Source organism: Gopherus flavomarginatus, chromosome 14 (assembly GCF_025201925.1).
Source record: "Gopherus flavomarginatus isolate rGopFla2 chromosome 14, rGopFla2.mat.asm, whole genome shotgun sequence".
NCBI lineage: Eukaryota > Metazoa > Chordata > Testudines > Testudinidae > Gopherus > Gopherus flavomarginatus.
The window spans coordinates 36429565-36452364 of NC_066630.1; the positions used below are offsets into that span (position 1 = coordinate 36429565).

Below are 22800 nucleotides of genomic sequence, written 5' to 3' on the forward strand. Positions count from 1 at the left end.
AGGGTGTAATGTGGTGATATTGACAAAGCTTAGAGATGAGCCCACCAGACTTGCTTAGCTTCCTCAGAAGCAGTGATGCCAAAATGCCTAGGCATGGTATTAGTATCAGTAAGTTGGATATGACTTTGAAATGTAATATGGCAGCCTCAATGACTGATGCTTATATAGAGGCATCACCTCCTGGGACATGAGACGATGGGTATAGTCCCTGGCTACCCTGTCTGCAGCTGGTGTAGTGTGTTCAGTTATATCCATCTCAGTAACAGATGGATGGTGATGCCATTGGGGCAAGTTTACGAGCAGCAAAAAGAGGAGACTAGAGAGAGCACGAGGAAAGAGCAAAAGATACAAATAGATGGACCCCTCGGTACCAGGCATTCTTTTGTATGCTCCTGCAGTGCAGTGATGATTTGGTGCTGTTCAATCTCTCTCTCTCTCTTTTTGTACCAATTATATCTTCTATAAAGCTTTTAATATGGGGGGGGCTCAAAAGCAAAACAAGAGGAACCGATACTAAATGCAATTCCAAGAATCACAGGGTTATCATCAATAATAAAAATAGGAGATCAGAACTCTCTCCCATTGCATGAAAGCATATTAAAATCAGGGTTTCTCTAAGAAGTTTGAGACAATTCCCCCCTTGTCCATTGGTCATGAAATGTGAGGCTCTATTTCTGCTTCTGGTGCTATGCTTTCATATTTACATGGCAAACCCATGTGGAGAGGCCATGTGGTCTAGTCGCTAGCGCAAGAGACTGGGTGCTGGTTGGCCCAGGTTCTGCATCCAGTTCAGCTATGGGCTTGTTTGAGCATGAGCAAGTCACTTCATAGCTCTGTGCCTCAGTTTCTCCATTTGTTGAATCGAGGATTCTTTGAACTCACAAGAGGGGGTTTGAAGCTTCGCTAACTGCTGCTGGGATGGTCCAAGGAAAGGTGCTATTGAGATAACTCAGAGACGTCAGCTGGTTTTAGTCAGACAGTTGTTGGGACTCCTCATTAGTCACCGTGATGGGGGATTGGGTGAGCTTCCCAGGCAGCCACGTGGACAGGAAATAGCCCTCTTTGAGGCCTTGCTCGTGCTGGGGAAATCCTGCTAGTTCTCACTAGCGTGTTTGTATATTTTAAATAGCTCCCGTAGCACAGACCCGAAGTCCCTCATCTCTTTTGCAGCCAGTAGCCCACATTGTGGACATGAAATAAAGCCCGTTCCCTACCCCACCCGCTGCTGTGGCTGGGCTCCCAGGACTCACCTTCTCTTTATCTCTCACTTTGACACACAAACCACAAGGCAGTGCCAGGGACTTCCCAGCGTGGTCGGCGCAACGTTCATTGCACCAGCCTAAACAGCAGTGGCCAGGTTTCCACCTCCAATTACCTCCCCCTTCCCTTTGGCTGGTCAATCCCAGTCTGCAAGCAAGCCAAGCTCTGCCGCTTCCTGCTGCTTGGGCCAGACTCACCCCACAGTCGGGCTAGGTGGGAGGGGCATGGCTGGTTTTGACTGCGCTGGCTCAATCAAAGGTGACTTGGCTGTGCCTACATAAACTGCATTCACATTGCTTGCAGTGCAGTGTAGACATAACCTTAGGAGGAGCCGGGTGTAGTTCCCAGCTGGAGGAGACCCACTTGCACTAGCTCAGATCCAAATGTGCCCTAAAAATAGAGGCTGGAAGTGGGAGTGGCGAGCCCCTCAGCAGGATTCCACCCCAGACACTAGGTGCCTATAGTTTCACCCGCTGCTTATACTGTCACCCTACACCCTGTCACTAGCCTACTAGCACCAGCAAAGGAGTGCAGGTGTGTGTGTCCTGGAGCTGGGGATCCTGCTTCAAGCAGAGCTGGACCCTTTGTTAGCAGATTTGCCGGTTACTTTGGGGTACACTCATTTATTAGGATTATTCTCTGGGGGGGTGGGGGATGAGGGTCTGTGATTTCTATCAATGTGCTGCTTGTGTCACTGGTGTTTTCACATGAAGCTTCACTTCTCCCTTCTGCAAGTTCCCTCCCAGTGGAGTTATCCTACAGGACCCTAGGTTCCCCAGGGCTGGGTTCCTCCAGCCCCAGAATCTCTCTCTCTCATTCCCAAACTGATCCCTGGACTCAGCAGGCTGGGTGGAGCAGCACTTCCAAGCTGCCACCCTCATATGTCCAAGGTCCAGCATGTCCCTATCCCCACTTTCACGTTACAATTGTCCTGGTAGTAACCCACTTGATGAGCAAACCCTATGGGATTTTTGGGCGCTACAGGGATCTTTAGCTTAGGTGAGAGGAGCGTTGCTGCAGAGCAAATGAGGAAGCCAAAACCACAAAAGAGAGAGAGAAAGAGAGGGAGCAACCAGCCTAAGCATAGAAGTTATTTATTGCCAGGTAATAACCATAGGAGAGCCAAACAAACCGAACAGATACAATATTAAATCTAACTTACATTTGATTATCAAAGTCAGAGTTAAAAAACTGTACTTGATCACCCAAGTCAGGGTTACCTAGAGTAGAAAAAAAAGAAGAGTGAGTTGGGTTCTCACTACTCTGTGAAGCTTTGACCAGTCGGGGTTCCCAGGTGCTGGCGGTAGGTGAGGGTCCAGATTGCTGGAGACAGGCAGAGCTTCCACCACAATCAGTCAGGAGAAGATGAAGTCCCAATAGAACCGATGCAGATTTTGGATCCAGGCATCAGAACACTGATTTGAGCGCGGGTAGGGATTTTTGTAGGGAAACAACAACGGTTCAAGGAAGAACACTAGATTTATTTATGGGTAAACTGATGGCTCAAGGGATGATACCAAAGTTGTTTTGTTCAGGCTAGACAATAGAAACTGCTCATTCCTGGCTATGGGCCTTGTTCCTTCTAGGGATCTCACAGTGCAACTAGGCAGCTTCAGGATTTTTGATACCGGTAAAGGATTTATTACCAGAACTGGTCTGATACCTGCTGAGCTGGGTGTGGGCAGGCATAAGTTCGTTAGCATCTGGAGCAGAGATTCCCTCATCATGCAGTGCTTCCCTGCTTTTCTGGGCCAGAGGTCAATGTGGTTCTTGCTTTGGAATCTTTGTTCTCCTTTCTGTATGCGTTTTGTAAGTCTTTCTTCTGATCGGTTTTGGTTCACGCAGAGGCTGGGGTGAGGGTGGTGGTGTCCTTCGTGAGTCAGACAGGATGATACTGTGGCCTGGTTCCCCAAGAACACATTGCTGACAGGTAACACCTTAGAAACCTACTTTGCAGAGCAGGGTCCCCAGCTTGCACCAAGTGACAGCTGGTGTTTCTAAGTGTTCCTGCAGATCACGGCCTCTTTCCCCCTTACAATGTCTTCTGAATGCCTGGCTGAGCACTGCCCACCACCAATATACTCCGGAGGGGTCCCAGGAGCCGTGCCCATGGCCAGCCAAGCAAGGTTTCAGATTCACTTTAAATGGGTAAACAAATAACAGGGGCGTGCGCACGCAAGAGGCAGAGAAGTGCTCTCCCCTGGGTATGGAGAGTTTCACAAACACTGAGGGGGGAAGCCCCTTGCCATCAGTCCAGCCTGGCTTTACTCTGTGCTGTCCTGCACATGGGATGAGTTTCAGTGCCCCCAGACCAAGAACCACCTGATAAGCCAGGGGTGGCCAACCTGTGGCCCCGGAGCCACACACGGCTCTTCAGAAGTTAATATGCGGCTCCTTGTATAGGCACCGACTCCGGGGCTGGAGCTACAGGTGCCAACACTCCAATGTGCCGGAGGCACTCACTGCTCAAGCCTTGGCCTCACTCCACCCCTTCCCGCCCCCTCCCTGAGCCTGCTATGTCCTCACTCTCCCCGAGCCTCCTGCACACCACCAAACAGCTGATCTGGAGGTGCAGGAAGGAGGGGGGAGGTGCTGAGCGGCAGAGCTGCTGCCAGTGGGTGGGAGGCGCTGGGAGTGGGGTGGGGGAGCTGATGGGGGGCTGCTGATGTATTACTGTGGCTCTTTGACAATGAATAGGCTCCGGTTGGCCACCCTGTGATAAGCCCTTGGAGAGCAGAGTTGCATGGCTCCCAGCGCTTTTGGCTTCTCTGCTGCTGATCATTGGTCCTTGTACCTGGGGATCTCACAGGCCTTTCCAGCCCCACAGAATGGAACCGGCCAGCCCTGGAGGCAGGGAGGAGGTATCCGCCAGGGAACACAGTGGGATGGAAGGACTGGGTCAGAGTCGCTGTGGAAGAGGCAGGATTTGTGCTTCCCTCTCCTGTGTCAGGGGTGCTACAAGAAGAGCGGACTGACAATTTTGTCTACACTATTTGAGGCTAGCGCCCCCCTCCCCGGTCCGGTCCCATCCTGGCCACGAGGTGCCTGTGGCTCGAGGATAGCCCCCTCCCGGTGCTCATACTACCCCCGCTCCGGTCCATCTCTGGTTCCTAGCGCCAGCAGGTCTGCATGTCCTGGAGCTGGGTGAGGCTCCTGCTCCAAGCGGAGCTGGACCCTGAGAGAAACCGACTCTGAAGAGCAGCGTCTTCAAAGACAAGCAACCCTACTCCGCAAACCAGAAACCAACCCCACGATTTCCCGGCCACCGCCACCTGCAACCACCCTCGCCCCCTTTCCGGCAGCTTTCGGAGAACCGGCCGGGCTGGGGGTTGCTTTCCAGGAGTCCCAGACCAAATGGCTCTCGTAGTTGGCACAGGTCTCCGCCGGAAGGTTTGCCAGCCCCTTTGAGCTCTTGGCATTTACACCTACGGGAGTATTAGAATTCGGATTAAGGGTCTGGGGCGGGCAGGAGACCGAGCAATGTGGAGCGCCACAAAACCCATGTGACCTGATCTGTGATTTGAACCACACGTGGCCTCAGTCCGGTGCGTGCCCCGCTCCGGGCGCTGAGGTTCAGCCCCCGGTTGTCCCCCCGGCCCGGACTCTGGCCCGACCCCGGGAGGATGCTGCCCGGACTCCGGCCCGCCCAGGACACTGCCCGGAGGCCGGGACAGCTGCAGCGGCATCACATGGTTTCTCAGAAGCGGCTCCCGCGATCGCACCCCTGGATTTATTTTCACTTTCGAAGGGGGCGGTGGCTCCGGGCGGCGCAGGGCTGGGGCGGCCGGCACCGGAGATCTGGGGGCAGCGGCGCCATGAGCACGGAGCGGGGAGCCCCGGGGCAGGGGCGCCCCACGGAGCGGGGTGAGTGTCCCCCTCCCAGCCGGTGCTCGGGGCTGGGACCTGGGCTGACGGGACTGGTCCCGATGTTGGGGTCTTTTTCTTATATAGGCTCCTGCTACCCCCCCACCCCCTGTCCTGATTTTTCACGTTTGCTGCCTGGTCGCCCTGTCGGGACCCCTTCTCCATGGTCTTGCAGGCACAGGCAATGCAACCAAAGGGGCACCTCACCCCCATGCCCTGCGCTGAGGCTAAACAGCGGGTGCAATACCCGCCACCAATTCTCCGCCCTGGCTCTGTCTCTGGGGAGGCAGTTAACAGCCTGAGCCCTCTGGGACAGAGGGTGCCTTCGAGGTGCCCCACTTGCCAGCCCGCTGCTCCCTTCTCCACATCAGCACATGGAGGTGGGCTGGCACAGGGAGGAGGGGTGGGCTCCCCGCGGGTGGGGCGTAAAATCTGCCCGCAGACTGATGCTGAAGAGCGATTCCTTGCAGGGAGGGGCTCTTCTCTCCAGAATACAGCCTGGTTTTTGGGATTTCTGAGGTTGGATGTTCCTAGGGTAGGGCAATGGGCGAGGGCCACTGTCACTGGATGCTTAGTCCATTCAGAGCCTTTCCTTGACACAGCTAGGTTAAAATAGTGCCAGGTTAATTTTCTGTTTCCTGAAAGTTTTAGTGGCTAAATTGGTGAGTGTTGCAGCTAGCACAATACTCCTCAGTGTCCCTATTATTTTTTCCAGTGTCTCTTTCAAGCTCCCTCTTCCTAGATCTTACTGTATTTTAAATTTAAACATTTATCCTGACTGGTTAAAATTGAATGGTTGAAATAGTGAGAGGACAGTTGATTTGAAATTGCTGTTGCTTATCAACCTGGATAAGTTTTTACATCAAGCCCAGATGTCTTTCTAAAAGAGTCAGCCACAAGTTACTGGGCTGAGTATCGTTCACCTGCATAGTAGAAAAGAATAGGTCCTTCCACTGGACGAGTAATTAGGTGAAATTCTGTTCCCTGTGTTCTACGGGAGACCACACTAAATGAGCAAAATAGCCCTTTCTTGCCTAAAAAACAGGTGTGCACGTACTTAATAAAATGGAACCTGATTAGCTTGCAAATCTGACTTTTTTCATCTCTTATGGCTCCCTTTGCTCTATAAAAGGAGCATTTGCCAACGTATCGATAATTCAGAGAGATTGGGGTTTTAGAGTTCCTGTCCCATGATTATAGAACCAGCTCATAGATTCATAGATTCTAGTGTCAGAAGGGACCAATGTGATCATCTAGTCTGACCCCCTGCACAAAGCAGGCCACAGAACCCTACTCATCCACTTCTATAACAAACCCCTAACCTATGCCTGAGTTACTGAAGTCTTCAAATTGTGGTTTGAAGACCTCAAGCTGCAGAGAATCCACCAGCAAGTGACCCATGCCCCATGCTGCAGGGGAAGGCGAAAAACCTCCAGGGCCTCTGCCAATCTGCCCCGGAGGAAAATTCCTTCCCGACCCCAAATATGGCGATCAGCTAAACCCTGAGCATGTGGGCAAGACTCACCAGCCAGCACTCAGAAAAGAATTCTCTGCAGTGACTCAGATCCCGTCCCATCTAACATCCCATCACCAACCACTGGGCATACTTATCTGGCGATAATCAAAGATCAGTTGCCAAAATTAGGCTCTCCCATCATACCATCCCTTCCGTAAACTTATCAGGCTTAATCTTAAAGCCAGATATGTTTTTTGCCCCCACTACTCCCCTTGGAAGGCTGTTCCAGAACTTCACTCTTCTAGATAGTCCGAAAGGTAGACATTTTCCCCTTCAGATTTGTATTTATTTATTTTATTGTCAATATAGACGCATAAAGACAACTGTCCCCGACTCTGTGCAGCAAACTGAGGTAACACCAATAACAGAGCCATAGCCTTTTTTTCTGCACAGAATCAGCCACTCAACAAATGTCAAAAAAAAAAGACCCCAAAACTCAACTACCACCAACATTCAAACCCTGTGTCTGTCAGGTCTGCCCAGATAAGGTGGGGTGTGCTTGAAAGGTCAGAAAACAAGGGCGATTTCAGGTGGTGGGAGGGGGTGGGAGAATTTCTTCTAAAGTAGAGGGGCTCTCACAGCGACTGCTTTGCTTGCAATTCCATCTGGTATGAACAAATGGGTGCCAGCTGTGTTCACACTACCCTGGGGTGGAGTCTGCACTGACCATCTTAGGGAATCCTCTCACTGTTTTCCCCGCCATGCCATCTCATCCTGCTCTGAGGAAGTCCGGACCACACAGCCAGCGCTGTGTCTACACTAGTGCTCCCAGTTTTTGCTAGCCCTGGAGAAGTTGCTCTGCTGCTAGCACAGTGCTAAGAGATTTGCTTCCCAGATTCCCGTAGACGAGTCACAGGGGGAAGCATTTCTTCCTGAAACACGAGGCTCAGCCGCTCTTGTCCTTTTAGCCCAGCTAATGAGCTTGTAGTTGTAGCTGCTGAGCCTAATTATTATCTGATTATGTTATTTAGTTTCCACCACGTGCTAGTGTGGCCAAGTAGATAAAACACCAGTATGGGGACCAGGAGACCTGGTTCTGTTCCTCTCACTGCCACTGGCCTGCTGGGTGACCTTAGGCAAGTCACTTCCCTGCTCCGTGTCTAAGTTTCCCCATTTGTAAAATACAGATAATGACATTGGCCTTTGAGATCTACTGGGGAAAAGTCCTAGGTATTATTAATACATATTTATTGGGCTGGATCTTCATTCGATATCAACTTCATTGGATTTAATCAGCATCAGAGAGTCTGGCCTGCCATATCTGTGCTCCGGTGAAGAAATAGTAATATCTGATCTCCTTTTAAACCCTCACCAAGCTGTTTGTCTGCCGTCATTCTGTGGCTAGCTATTACAGAATAACCTCAGGACCCTCCTATTGACTCATGCAAGCCTCTTTGGATTGCTGGAATGTTTCACAGATTGCCCGAGTCTCGAAGGAGCTCGCCTAATCTTGTGTCGTATCCAAAGCGAGAACCCTGAGCTTTTTGAACCTTCCCTTTACATTTCTTGAGGCTGCGTCCGTGTTTGGGAATTTTAGGGGGAAATTCCCATCAGTGTTTTTAGAGCCATGTGACCTTGAGGCTCCCACCAGCATAACCTTCATTATAGCTGAGCTGGGGTTAGCGCCAGTGGAGGCTGGCTGGCTGGCTCATTTCCTTGCGGGGAATTCTTTAGGGAGGGATGTTGTTTTTACCTAGTCTCCCATCTGTATGTTTGGAATGAATTCCTATTGTTTTTAACGCAGGAAAGGGCCGTTGCAAGGGGGAATTCCTTATCGGTTTTACTTTCAGTTTTAGTTAGGCTCTGTGCCTTACCAGAACCGGTAAGGGGAGTATGGGGGTGTATGTGTGAAGTAGTTTCAAGTAGTTACTGAGACGTGCAGAGATCAGAGCTAAAGAGAAGGACACAATTTTGGGACTCTCTTATTTCAGAGTCCTCGTCTCTGTCCGTTTCTGTGGTGGTTTGTGTTTCTTTCTCGCCCTCGGTAAGTACATGTTCTCCAGTGTCTGTGCAGTGTTTAGGCTCATGGTGGTCAGCTCCACGTTTTGGTTTTATGTTTCATGCTGGGGGTGGCGAGCAGCATGCATGCTGGCTTTTTCCATGGATGTTTTGATCGGTTTGCTGCTCAAGCATTACAAAGGCTGTGATAGAACCCAAAATGTTTCCATTTGGCTGTAAAGGTCTCTCTGCCCTAGTTTGGAGTCAGGATGTAGATCTTTGAACCACACTACCCGTTGGGCTGGGTTGCGTTGTGCATTTATTTTGAGGATTAAAATGTCTTGTGTACTTTAAGCTGTATTCACATGTTGTTCCCTTATTCGTGTACAATTTTTCTCCTATTTACAAGAGTTGACATTCTGGACTGATGGCCTTCGATTAGTACCTCTGCTATGTTCCGTGGTATTATGGTCCAATCCTGCAAGCTCTTATTTGCATGAGTATTCCTTCCTTATGTGAGTAGTCCCTGTATAGCAAAGGTGAGGAAAGGTCAGTCACTTATATTGTAAAATTAATGTAATTGCTCAGCGGTAGAAAATTCAAATAATTGTGTCCCAAAGATTGATAAGTAGAGCTGGCCAAAACTTAAAATTTCCGTTCCACGGGAATTCATTCCAAATTGGAGCGTAAATAAAAATATGAACGTTTCCTCAAAAATGAAATTTAAAAAAGTCATTTGGGTCAATCAGAACATTGTCCTTGTTGATAGCATTCAAATATTTTGTTCTGATATCTTTTAAAAGTGTGTGTTACATCATGATTTATAACATAAAATAACTTCCATAATGGAAAGTAATTTTGAAATGAAACATCAAAACGTTCCATTCCGATAAGGTCAAAACATTTTTGATTCTTCGTTTCGAAGTTTTGTTGTTGTTGAAATTGACACTTGCCCGTGGAAAGGTTCTATTTAGACAAAAAGACATTGGCTGATGGAAAAAAATTCCATTGGGAAATTTTTGAGACGCTCTATTGCTAAAGACTATTGGAAAGGCTAAGTAGGCTTATTTTTATTTGCTCTTTGGCCAGCATGTTTTCATGACACATTTGATGATTACCTGTCCTGTTCATTCCCTCTGGGGCACCTGTCACTGGCCACTGTTGGAAGACAGGATACAGGGCTAGATGGACTTATGGTCTGACCCAGTGTGGCTGTTCTTATTTCAACACAGAACAAAAGTTCATTTCCAAGTTATACATCCTGAAAACTGGATTTAGAATGGGAATGCTGACAGGCTCTTAACTACAGCAGTTTTGTGAATGCTGTCATAAATGTGCATAGAAGAGAAGGACTGTTATTAAGAGTTTGCCAACTAAAAGATCCAGAGCAGTTCAGAAAGTTGCTAGAGTTTGGGAGGAATGAAAGAAAGAGTTCGGTACAGTTGGGAGGACAAATTAACCAATTAGCTGGTGCATCGAGATGAATTGTGATGGCAAACCCCACTTGGCCTGGTGAAAAGACCTTCAGCGATCAGTCAATTTATCTTGAGATTCAAAGTCTTTACAAATAAATGAATGTTACCAATCAATCCTGTTCCCATCACTGTACTAGGAAGGGTGGTGGTGGTTGGTTTTGTTCTAAGAGACATTGTGGAGAGGGTGGCAACAAAGGCGACCCATGCTTGCCGATGGTGGAGGGGGAGGGGGGGGCGGGCGGCGTGAGGGCAGCCGGCTTCAGCAGCATTACTGAGCGTGCTCAGTCCATGTGAGCATGCTCAGTACAAGCCAAGCAGCAAATCAGGGGTGGGGTGGGGCAGGCGGCACATCCCCTCTGGGGGACAGTGTGCACTGGGGAAGGTTTGTGCCTCTCTGGCTTTAGCAGAGGAAATCTGTTGTCAGGCTATTTTTTTCTGGATTCCTGAGGATGGGGCTGCTTCCCGTCTCCCTATATTTTGGTGCTGTGGAGTACGCCTTTAATTATAGAGAGAGGGGAAGGGGGAGTGGTCCTTTCCCTGCGAGAGAAATTGGCCTGCACTCGTAAGCAATGCTCAGCTACCCAGGTGGCCCCGGAGGGGCAGGAAGGGTCTCTCTCAGGCTGCCCAGCCATCAGCCTTCTTTCACTTTTGAGTTTCTGGTTTGGGTTGTTCCCCCAGCTCCATGCCAGACCCTGGCCTTCGTCCGTGGCTCACATGGGCACTGGAGGGCAAAAGGGGACATGTTGCTAGGTCTTAGGCAACTTGGCTGGGGTCTAATGCAAACTCAGGAATGAGGGTGCAGCCAGTCAGTAAAATGGCCGGCTTGGAAGGTGATTTCTGCAGAACAGCGCTCGCTCTGTCAGATTATTGTTACTGCAGTTGTTTTTCTGTTACAAAAGCACTTCTGATAGTGGGGGAAGAGGCTGTGGGACATGGGTACAAATGCCTGATACTGGCTAGAAGGCGAAGACTATCTGAGATGAAAAAAGAAAAAAACAACTCAGAGAAATGAATCCTGTCACCTGACTATGTCTCACCCTATTGGTAGTTCATGGCAATCTAAAATTGACAGATGCTACTTTGCTGTTTTGATTCATTTCTACACACGAACACGCACACTCACATGCTCAGTCAAATGCATCCATGCTGTAACTCACTTGATTTCAGGGTCAGTTTGGCTTGTTTTGTTTTGTGTGCGAGGGAGTTAAGGTCTGTGTATTTTCACTTTCGTTTAACTCTAAACTACATCAGCAACTCTCATCTAGAGTTTAACACTCCTGACACTTGTACACCTCGAAACTCTGTATCAATGAGTTAATACTGATGCTTTGCCCTGCATTTCCACCTGTTGAGAGCAGAATCTGGTTGTGCCAAAAAATGCACATCCTCTGTGAAATAGAGGCAATGTTGTAAGGCTGATCCCAAAGCCCCCTGAAGCTGATGGGCGTCTTTCCACTGATTTCAATGAGCTTTGGATCGGGCACTTCGTCTATCCCATGATCTGCAAACTCACTCACTTCTTCTCCCATCATCTTTATGCTCCCAGAATTGCACAGAACCATTTTTACTTGCACAGAATGCACTCTCAGGCTGTTGTTGCAGCTCATTTATCCGGTCTCATCTCCTTAATTGGCAGGTGAAATGACCAATGGTGAAATATGTTAGGTGAATAGCCTAGGAGACCAATCCAAAGTATAGGTAGCACACCTGGGGAAGTCTCAGATACTACAGAGATGGGGGCCAATAGTACACCCTAAAATAGATTAAATAATCTTAGTGAAGGGTATCAGATTAACAGTACAAGTTTCCCCACTCTGAGCCACCATCAATGTGTTTTAGCCCTGGGCCTGGAGGGACGCTCTCACCCCCAATAGGGGATAGAAGGTAATTCAGTCTCCATGGCCTCTTCCTTTCTTAGCCTTCCTGCCAAAATAACCCACACAAGTGCTTTTTAGAGTCAGTTGTGGTGGGCTGGTGGTTTTACTAGAGCTTTGCAGTTCTGCAGCACTGCCCCTCCAAGATTCTGAAAGCACTGTCCAGGCATGAACTAGGTCTCAGAGCACCGAGGCTGCTGTTATCTCCATGTGGAGACTGAGGTACAAAAAGGCAAGGTGTCTTGTGGAAGTTCACACAGTGGCAGAGCTGAAAATAGAATCCAGTTCTGCCCTCTTCTAATCTTGAGATAAAACTGCCTCACACACATTGACATGAAACTCGATGTGCAAGGAGCTTGACCAAGTCTACCAACTCATTTCTCACAGCCCAGTCATCACATGGCAAAACACTTTGGTCAGCCCTCACAGGGACAGGATTTGAACTGTTTGCCTGGAGATGAAAGGCTCTGTAGCCCATTACCAGCCCCCTGCTGCTCTTCTAGACAGAACTGCTAAATCTGAAACACTTGTAATTGCATATGGCATTTTGTATTTAGTCATGAATATTTATATCCTGCTCTGTTAACAGTCCACTTCTTTCCCCGTAGGAGGCTGCACAGGACAAAGCATCCACATACATGCACAAAACACGCATCCGAGAACCGATGTCTATTGAAAGTGTGACGTCTACAGGGGTCGGTAATTCCACAGGAAATGGAGGAGAATCCACAGTTACATTTGAAAATGTAAAAGTCTAGAAAGAAAGTCACTGTCTCAAGATGCAGGTAGGAGATCTTCAGTTGGGTAAGGGAGAAGAGATTGTGAGAGTAGAACATGGACATGGTTTTTTGTCACCAAATGGGCCAAGAACCTGTCACAATTCCCACAGCAGTCCATGGCGCATGACTAAAAGTGGCTGCATCAGTCCCCTAAATAGTAAAATATAACGCCACTCTTGGAGCCCAAAGCCTCCCAGCCGCTCTGTTGTTATGACAATGTGTGAAGTATGGCCCAACTTGCCACATCAGTGAAGTTATTGATGATGAAGTTGTACACAGCTCTGCTTCCGTTATTTATTTCTAGCACAGTAGCCCCCGAGCCCCCGAAAACGAGGATTGGCTTGCCTTGTGCTAGGCATTGTACAAACCCACACTCCAAAAACAGTCCCTGCCCCAAAGAACTCCTAGTCTAGGATTCTGACGATAATACAACAGACAAGTGGTGGGGAGATGGATGGACAAGGGAACAATAGATATAGGGTTTTGTATAAGCAGCCTAACTAAACACCAGGCAGGAGTGATTTCTAAGTGTTAGGGCAAAGGCAGGTTTCCATTGTTCCCAACTCCATTACTAACTTATCCGGTTTCTTCCCTCCAGCCCCAGATGGAGGATATGGATCTCCAGAGGGCCATAGCAAATGCTCAGCCACAGCTGGTGGAGTCCCTGAGTCATGCCCCTGAGTGGCTGCTTATGAAAGCCAAATGTTTCCTCCCTCACATGGACCTGAGTCACATGGATGGGATCACTGACTGCAAAGAAAAAGTCTTGTGGCTCCTTGACACACTTGAGAATGCAGGACCGATCATTTGGAAGCAGTTTATCCAGTGCGTCTGCATGGAATGCAGCCTCCCCATGGACCTGGAGATACAGCTCATGAGTGCCTCAGGAGAAGGTAAAGGACAAAGAGCTAGGGGGTTGATCAGCCGCAATTCACACTGAAACAGTCTCCACTGGCTTCTTCCCAAACAAGAAGCCAGAACCTTGATCCCTAGCATCACCACTCTTAGGTCTAGGCTTTGACAGAGCAATGGCAGGAGTGAATTTTGCATTATGGGAGTGGATGTTTTAGGATGGAAATACAGTAAATGGATCAGTTTGGACTGTGTCCACTTTGCTCATTCTGGCCCTGATCCTGCAAGATACGGAGCGCTCTCAATGCCTGTTGACCTAACTGGAAGTTGAGGGTGTGCAGTACCTTCCAGGATCAGGGTCTGTCTCTGGATGATCAGAACGTCCAGTTCCCAAATTAGAAATGTCCTTAGAGGCAAAATCTCTTTGGAAGAACTCAGGGCATTGACTAGTGCAAGCTGGGACTGTGGTATGACAATGTATTCTGCCCCAAAGGATCCTGAGAGCTTTGATGAGAGGACAGAGTGATAATGATACAGTATATACATCTGTCATTTTATTTTACATGCATAATTATATTAATATAGTTGTTTAAATCATTATAATTGAATGTCCCACCTGCTGGAACAATTTATCCCACAGTCTTTATGACTTTATAGCCCTCCAAAAGTTGTGAGGTGATTTTCTCCCTTTGAAAACATCAAAAGAAATTTCTTCCCAATCTGGTCCATACAGCAGAATATGGGAGATGCTCCACATAAGCTGTCGTCATTGACAATGAATTACACCACACAGAGTGTTATAGACACCAAACTCTTATTAAATAGTTCCTGACACATTTGGTGAAATCTTGAGCCCCATTGACTTCTGTAGATCTAGGATTTCACCGAGCGGATCTTCTCTATTTAGCTGTTGGATATCCTCAGCCCTCAGTTTCCTGCTTAGCAGGAGGTTATGCAAATAACTGACAGCTCATCTAAGCAGACAGATGATGCAAGCGGTCTTGTTATTGCACATTAGCCCTGTTTGCCTCCATGAATAGCCAAGTGCTCCAGGAGCAATCCGCCCAGAAAAGGAAAGGGGAACAAAGTTAAATCTGGCTACAAGCTAAAAATAAGAATTGACTTGTACTTTCTTCCAGAGTTCAAGCTAAAGCAAGTTTTAGCCTCAGAATTCAGTGTTGTTTTTTTAAAGTTTCCTAGATTGTCAAATCTCTAGATCAGGAGTTGTGGTTTCATGTGTTTATTTCACATAGGGTGGCCAGAGGTCCTGATTTTGTAGGGACAGTCCCGATATTCAGGGGTCTGTCTTATATAGGCACCTATTACCTGCCTTCCCCGTCCTGATTTTTCACACTTGCTCTCTGGTCACCCTAATTTCACAGTGCCTAATACAATTATCTTGATGGGTGCCTCTGAGCGCTACTGTAATACCAATATTAAGTAATCATTTAAAATGGTCATTGTTCATGGTTTTTGGTACCAGGCAAGTACAACGGAGAGATCTTCTACATGCATCTCCCTGCTTTCAGCTGGGCCCTGGAAATGGAAATACCAAAATACTGTACTGATGTCATTGTACTTTCAGCTTGAGCAGAATAGCAAATGCTGGAAATGAGTCTGTTCTTGGGAGTCTAATGCTTTTTAGACCAAAGATTCTCTGATAAATGCTGAGCTTTATCCAGACCAAAGCTCCAGACGTTTGGAGGTTCATTCATCACTAGTGATACAGTGATCACCGTTTACCATGAACTGGGTCTGTGATTCTGCAGAAGTTTCCCCAGCTCCAATCCGTGCCACAGAACTTTGCTCCAAAGTCTTTTTCATTTCAAAAGAAAAATGTTCTGGTTATGAAGAGAAACGTTCAAATGGAAGCCGTGCAAACCAGTGTAGTGATGTCTGTCTGAATCTGCAGGCAGGCAGCCTAAGACAACAGCTGTGAAATAAAACACCTGTTTATTTCTTTGGGGTGTTTACTCTGGCACCTAATAAGTTCTATGTTGTTAACTATTTAGCTGCTGATAGCTTAGCATTTGTGCTTATCTCACAAGCCAAAAACATTTCCCACACATTCCTGGATAACGAAAACCTGAACTATTCTCCACCGGCTGCTGAAACCTCTGCCCTTTCCTTGACAACTGTGATGCATGAATTTATCATCAATACAAAAATCCATGGCAAACTGAAACTTTAGCATCAGCCCGGCATCTCCAGGCTGCCCCACTGGAATGGTGCTGAAACCGGGTGATTCATGAGTGGGTCAAATTTAGGCTGAGGCAGGTCCAGCACTGCAAATATTGTGAGTCCCATCATGAGCCAGAGCAAACTGCATGGTGTAAAAGTTGAAGCTTCACAGCTCTCTGGGAACAAAAGATTAACTGAGAGTCAGGGCACATCTGAGGTAGGACACGGTGCCCAGTGCCTGTTTGCAATTCAGCAGATTGTCAGACACTGCACCGGGGTTTCCTTTGCAGCATTGTGTATGTGTTTGCATGTCGCATACCTTTGGTTTTGTCAGGCTGGTAATGCCGCAGACAGGTGAGCCTAACTCCTTTGGAGCACGTTAGAGGGAAGCACTGGCAATATCCTAATTTTATTTTAAATTAATAATTGTAGGTAATTTAAACCAGAAACAAGAAGCCTTTGCAGAAGCAAGTACTCAGTCTTCTTCTCCACCTACAGGTAAGCCCGGTGCCTGTGGCACGAATGCAAGGGGATAACATCCTAGGAGCTTCCCAGCCCTCTGCGAGGTAGCCGTCTTTGGGGGTACGGTTGCCAATTTTGGCAGGATGTATTCCTGGAGGTTTCATCACATGACATAATCTTTAATTCCTGGAGACTCCAGGATAACCCCGGAGGGTTGGCAATCGTACTTGGGGGTGGAGCCAAAGACCAGGACATTGCAATAATGTGAACCACCATAGAGCAGGCCACAAACTGAGCCCAGACGGAAATGTCCCATGAGGTAACCCGCTTGTACCGTGTTCTCTTATTCTCTACACGTCTCAGGTATTTGCCAAGGTTTTGATTTCCCTCTGCATGTTTCAGAAAAGCCCAATAAGCCCTGAATTCGCCAACGGTCTGCTGATTTGTTCTTCCAGTCTAGAGAAGCTCCTAGCCCCAGGGCATTATAACATGACCCCCTCTGGCTAATTCACTGCATTTGAATGACTGGCCTCACGGCGGGTTAGTTTAAGGAAACGCATTTAGTTTTATGTTGATTTAGTGATGCTTAGTGCCTGGTTTCCTGGCCATGGATTGTGGTCCAAAGGTCAGTCCAAGGCCTTTAATCCGACATACTAGGAAAGGCTCAGACTCCTCCATGCACCCCGGTTGCACATGACCCCACCATGCGGTTTGTGGAAGGCGTTTAACGACCAGCAGTGTGCCAAGCTTTGTGTTGCTATTGGATGGGTGTGACACCGCTGAAGAAACTCAGTCTGTCATTTGAACAGTGTCTGGTTTCTAAAATCAAACCACCGGCACATCTCCCCACCCACCCGCATGAAGAGAATTGCAGCAGGCGGAGAAAGGCTGTGGTGAGTATTGCTGCAGCACTATCACTTCCTGAGCTGGGAGGCAATTGTTCCACAGGCCGGCATCAGTAGAAGAAGCCTGCTGGATGTGGGTTTGCTTTCATCTAGAAAGCTCTAGCCTTACTGCTGCATCCGTCCCAAAAATGCACACAAGTAGAAATAAAAATGCTGAAATGAACCCTTTATATTCTGTGCTCTGCAGCTTGAAGAAATCTGCAGACATAGAGCTGAATTTTTGAAACCTTGGATGCCGATGAGTGTCTGAGAACAGTGCAAGCTGATCACTGTGCAGAGCTCTGCGCTTGGCCAGGGGCGGGCAGGCCAAAAGTCTGTGGCCAAGTGTGATTTTCATGTGTGATTTTGCATGGTAGAGAAATAATTGGTCAGAAGTCCGCCGAGCTCTGTGTTTTGCCTAGGAAGTTCCCATTAGTGTTGTTAAGTGCTGAGGAGAGTTGATAGGGCTGCTCAGTGCTGCTGTTCTCAGCGCTCCGATGCCAGCGGCACTAGCACTTACTGCCGCTTACCCCTTCAGGAGACCTCGGTGTTATTTGGAAAGAAAGACCACAGGCACTGTTTGGTGGCAGAGGCACCTGGCCAGGTTTATTGTCAACAAAGTGCAGTCCTAGTGCCCTGGCTCCATGGTTACGTGTGCACACACACACGTATGCCCACGACAATGGTATGAGGCAAATCAGCACACCAGGATACTGTCCCCTAGGCTGGACAGCGATGCTCCCCCGCCCCAGGACTTCTCCTTTTATACATGGATACAAACAAGTTACCAATTACACTCCAGATGTTAGTTACCACCCTTGTACCTGCTAGTTAGAACATCCTCATCTGTTATCCTGTCATGCCCTCCTTATCTTACGAGTGGTTGATGTGTTCTTGAGAATGTGTTTACACAGTTACTTGAGAGATCTGTGTGCTTTTGTACAGTCCTGGCCAGTCAGGAATGTGCTTACTTGGTACGCTGACACCTGGCACATTGCTGTTCTGCCAGAGCCAGGCCTACTCCGGTTCAGAGCCTTTGGTTCAGATGGTGACTTATGCTTAGAGCGCCGGCCAGGCGTATATGGGTCTGTGACTTTAGAGACTAGCTAAGGTTTGGTGTATACTTAAAAGTTAGGTTGACACAGCTACACTGGACGTGTGTGAAAAAACCCACACCATTGAGCAGCACAGTTTTGCCAATCTATTCCCCAGTATAGATGCAGCTACGCTGGGGAAGCTGTGTTCCTACACTAATGGGAAAAACCCTTCCATCAACACAGGCTGCATCTACACTGTAGACTACACTATATTACCCAGTTATGCGGGTAGAGTTGCTGTAGTGTAGACATACCCTAAGGACTGGAAAATTAGACCAACCCAGCTATGTAGCTCAGGGGTGTGAACAATTCACACGGGTGTTTTCTGTCCACTTAGCTACCACCTCTCGGAGAAGTGGGTTTACTACAGCGACCTACGAGCTCCTGCACCTGTGCCACTGCAGTGTTTCTAATGTAGACATGGCCAGAGATTCAAATTCATAGGAACACGTAGCTCCTGCAGGGTGCCAGGCATATGTGGCTCTGAGTCACTGTTGCCAGTGGCCCTGAAATCCTGTAATTTGTGCATGTGCAACACACACCCATGTTTTGCACTTGAGGGTTTATGCACACAGCTAGATAGCCATGCAATGCTTGTATCCCCAGATCTGTGCATGCACGTGGGGTTTGCACTTGCATAAAGTCGGCCCGCATTTGTGTGTGTACAAACATGACTGCAAATTGGGACGAATATGCCTAAATTACAGTGTGGTTATGGAAATGTTAAGGAGACTGTGGGCTGTTTTCTGTGGTACAGTGTGCAGCTTTTGGATCTATTATCTCAGTCTTGAATCTGCAAGAATCACTCTCTTTACATTTTCAAAACCACATCCTACCCAACCCACCTCTCACTACTTCCTTATATAATGTAAATTTGAGAGGATTTTTACCAGACTACCCTCCCTATATCTCTGCATCCACTTCTTTCTCTTCTCTGTATCCCCACAAAACCTCAATATGGCAAAGTCCTGGCCCTTTAAAATTTCATCTTCCCAGTTCAGATCTGTTTAGATTGTAAGCTCTTGGGGGCAGGGACTGCCTCTGACTGTATATGTGTGCACCATCTTGCACCATGGGGGAGCCTGATCCCAGTTGGGGCTCCTGTAATATAAATAACTAACAGCAATGAATGATATCCTTTAACGGTAATGTTAGGAGCTATGTGAAACCTTGTTATGGAGTGAGTTAAAACCTCATTGAGCTCGATAGGTGTGGACACAGCTTTCAATTAACATAACTGTAAGGATAAACCCCACCATAAACCATCAGGAGTATGTGAACCCACCGAGGAGCTTTTGCTGAGTATTGTTTTGAGTAGACGTGTGCAGGGAGGGAAGGCAGAACACAGAGAAACTGAAAACAGACAAAAATTGTAAGAGAGAGACAGACAGCTGGAAGGAGCAGCTGAAAGTGCGGAGTCTGACCCTGGAGGAAATCTAAGGAAAGGCTTTTGGGTCGGGTGGAGACTGAGAGAGCTGTAACCATGTTCCATTGTAACAGGCCAGATTCCATAAACTCCGCTACCCAGTTCTGTCAGGGGCTAGGGAATTGCACACACATATCACAAGAGGCTAGGCGACATCCCCAGGTTGGCGGTTAAGGGGAGACTCATTCTGCCTGATTTCAAACACCCATGAATGTCATTGGTTGGGAAGTTTGGCTCTTTTTTAAAAACCCTCTTTCCTAAGCAAGAGAGAAACCTAATGAAGACTGAGCCAGACTTCCCAACCAGATGCTGGCTGGTATTTTCACTCTAGCTGGCAATGATATAACAAGATCCAATGACTGGAAATTGAAGCTAGATAAATTCAGACAATCAATAAGGAACAATGAGGACTACTAACCATCGCAACAGTGGATTCTTGATCATGGCCATTTTGAAATCAAGATTGGATGTTTTTCTAAAACACTTGTTGAAGTGCAAAATCAGGGAAGTTCCTACTTCCTACTGTACAGGGGGCCAGACTAGATGATCACAATGAATCCTTCTGGCCTTGGGATCTAGGAATGTATATTGGTAGACTCAGTGCACTTTGCAACAGTCCCTCAGAGAACGGTCTGGTTAATGCGTTGGTGATCAATATGTCTTAGCACCATGCTTCTTAACAAATGGTGAAAGGATCCATCGAAAACATCTGATAACCATTTTCTAATTCCGAACACTTTTTTTTTAATAAATACCCTTTTAATTTAAAGTGTTGCCAATGAAGATATTCAAAGCCACGAACAGCCTCTAATGTTACACTGACATTTTTATGCATCCAGTCAACTATGGGATCAAAGTGACAGAATTTACACCCTCTCCCTGATACATGAAGCACAAATGAGTGTTACCCCCACAAATCAGGTGATACTGACACTCTGTTATCTGTCCTCATATATGACTGCACTGCAACCATGCTTTTCCCTAGCAGTTGCACGGTTTTGATTGGCTGTTGTGGACGGGATGCTATACCATGTGATCTCAACCTCACAATGCTGCATTAATATGTTTGCTGCTTTTCAACTTTCAGGACCTGTAAGACGTCGTCATGGAAGCAATTCTCATCCCAATGGTAAAAAGTCTAAACAGCAACCATTAGGTATGTGGATTTCTCAAACGATGCATGAGCGTGTTCATCTGTGGGGAAATGCCAAGTTATTGACTTTGTATGTGTCGTATACAGTATCGACCCAAGTGCCTGTTCTTTTTCTTGTGTGCTAGTGTGTGTAAATAAATAAATCAAAAGCACCAAGAAATCATCCTGCCTCATTATGGGAAGCCTGTGTTGAGAAGCTGCATTATCTCATGTGCAACTAAGACACAAAGACAATGGGTGTTAGCAAAAAACTGGCTCAGAGGTGCAATAAAAACCCTTCTAGAAAAAGATGGATTAAAATAATCTAGAATAAAAACCCTTTGAAAGAATTACTTGCCCAGAAGGTTTTTCACAATTTGTTGTTCATGAAAGATTTTTTTTTTTTTTTTGGAATGGGGAACCAGTTCCGGAAACATGCAAGTTTATTACAAAACGCCAGTAAGCCTCCAGAGCTGGTTTTGCACATTTGAAAATGCACTTGTATTATTTCAAAACCCAGAGAAACTGAGGAAGAATTTAATTTCCACAAACTGGAGGTGAGACAGAATAACACCGACATTGGCCGTATGGCCTGAGCCAACACCCACAAAATATGAATGGCAAAATTATAGATGACTTACATTGGTGCACAATACGAAGCAACAGAGGGGCTGGAGAGAGCAGGGTTGTAGGGAGCTAGCTAGCATTTCCAGTAGGTACTAGTGTGTTCTCAGAGGGGGCATGTCTCAGGAGGTCAGGAACAAGGCCTTGGTCCCACCACATTGTGAATTCAGAGAGTTGTTTGGAAACCGAAATGGGTGCAAAGCAAAATGTTGGACAGCTCTCAGCTTGGAGGGGTCTGGACTCTGATCCCAGCTCAGGATCCAAATTCGTGGCTATAATGAAAGACTGTATCATAATGCACATGCACAAGGTGGGTATGAGTTAAGGTTGCACAGGCAACCCTAATTCTGGCATTGCCTAACTTTTGGGTGCTTGATTTTGCAACCTTCACATTCTTTTAACTTAGTTCTTTTTAAATATAATTTCTAGGGTTTTTAAAAAACTTAATAATAATAAAAAAATAAAACCCAGCAAAATTCTATCATGTGGAACCATATTGATTCTTTATTTGGGTCAGCAGCCTGGCTGGGATTTTTAGATCCACAGCACAGTCCTCTACTGCTCAAACTAATGGAGTAGCTGGTAGCAGCAGAAGTCTGTTATCTTTTATGTGGCCCTGCCCCTAGATAGGAGTGGGGACACACATTTTACCTGTATGTTTCACGCTTATTTGCTAGACAGCAGGGCAGTGTTGAGACTCAGGACTCATGGATTCAATTCCAAGTTCTGGAGGCAAGTAAGCTTTAGTTATGGACTCTTCTGCCCCCCCGCCCCAATTTCTCCCTGTCTCCTTTTGCTCCCTCTCCAGCCCCTCCCCTTCCCACAACCTGGTTATCAACACCCCAGCTCCTGCCCCCAACTCCTTCCTCTGCCCCCCTGCTCCTGCACCTGTTTTGTCCCACCCCTGCAGCTATCCTGACCCCTCCACAGCTCTGACTCCTACCTCATCTTCTGCCCTTCTCTACTCCTGCCTCTTTCCTCCCCTTCTGGCTCTAGCTCATATCCTTCCCCCACCCCCATTCCTCACCTCTCTGCATTTGAGCCGGTTGTGTCTTCCTTCTCCTCCTTGCTACCTGGGCACGAGCAAGGGTAGCTCTGAGAACACAGGAGAGGCAGAGTCTCCCTGCTCTCAATTCCAGTGCCTGGCACCACATCAGCTGCCAGGAGGAGCAATGTCAAGGGAAGTCCCAGCTCATCCTTTGCAGCCTTGGCTGGAGCATGCTCGGTTGCTCTGTGGGAATGGCGCACGTGCAGGCTGGTCACAGACAGGAGCTGTGAGGGGTTGGAGTGTCCTCAGTGCAGATGTAACCTCCAGAGAATTTAGCTGCCAAACACTAGCAAAGTCCTACTAAGCATGTGGGAACTGAGATTTTTTTTGGACATATTTTTACAGACACAGTAAAAGGCCACCTAAAAGTCAAATGTCAAGTCCCCCT

At 47.4% G+C, this 22800-nt stretch overlaps 1 protein-coding gene across 9 annotated transcripts in view; it reads left to right on the plus strand.

The window, feature by feature from the left end:
- The first annotated feature begins 5060 nt into the window (after positions 1-5060).
- The window catches only part of NLRC5 (NLR family CARD domain containing 5), an 84370-nt gene continuing 66630 nt past the window's right edge, over positions 5061-22800 (plus strand). For 3 of the 9 annotated variants that reach the window (XM_050922753.1, XM_050922758.1, XM_050922759.1), the window contains exons 1-5: positions 8354-8624; positions 12536-12712; positions 13305-13599; positions 16172-16237; positions 20696-20764. In XM_050922753.1, coding sequence (XP_050778710.1) covers positions 12707-12712; positions 13305-13599; positions 16172-16237; positions 20696-20764 — 436 coding nt within the window. In that variant the 5' untranslated portion in view covers positions 8354-8624; positions 12536-12706. Of the gene's footprint in view, positions 5125-8347; positions 8625-12535; positions 12713-13304; positions 13600-16171; positions 16238-20695; positions 20765-22800 lie in introns of those variants that run through there. The other 6 variants (XM_050922754.1, XM_050922762.1, XM_050922761.1 and 3 more) reach the window with 6 other exon arrangements.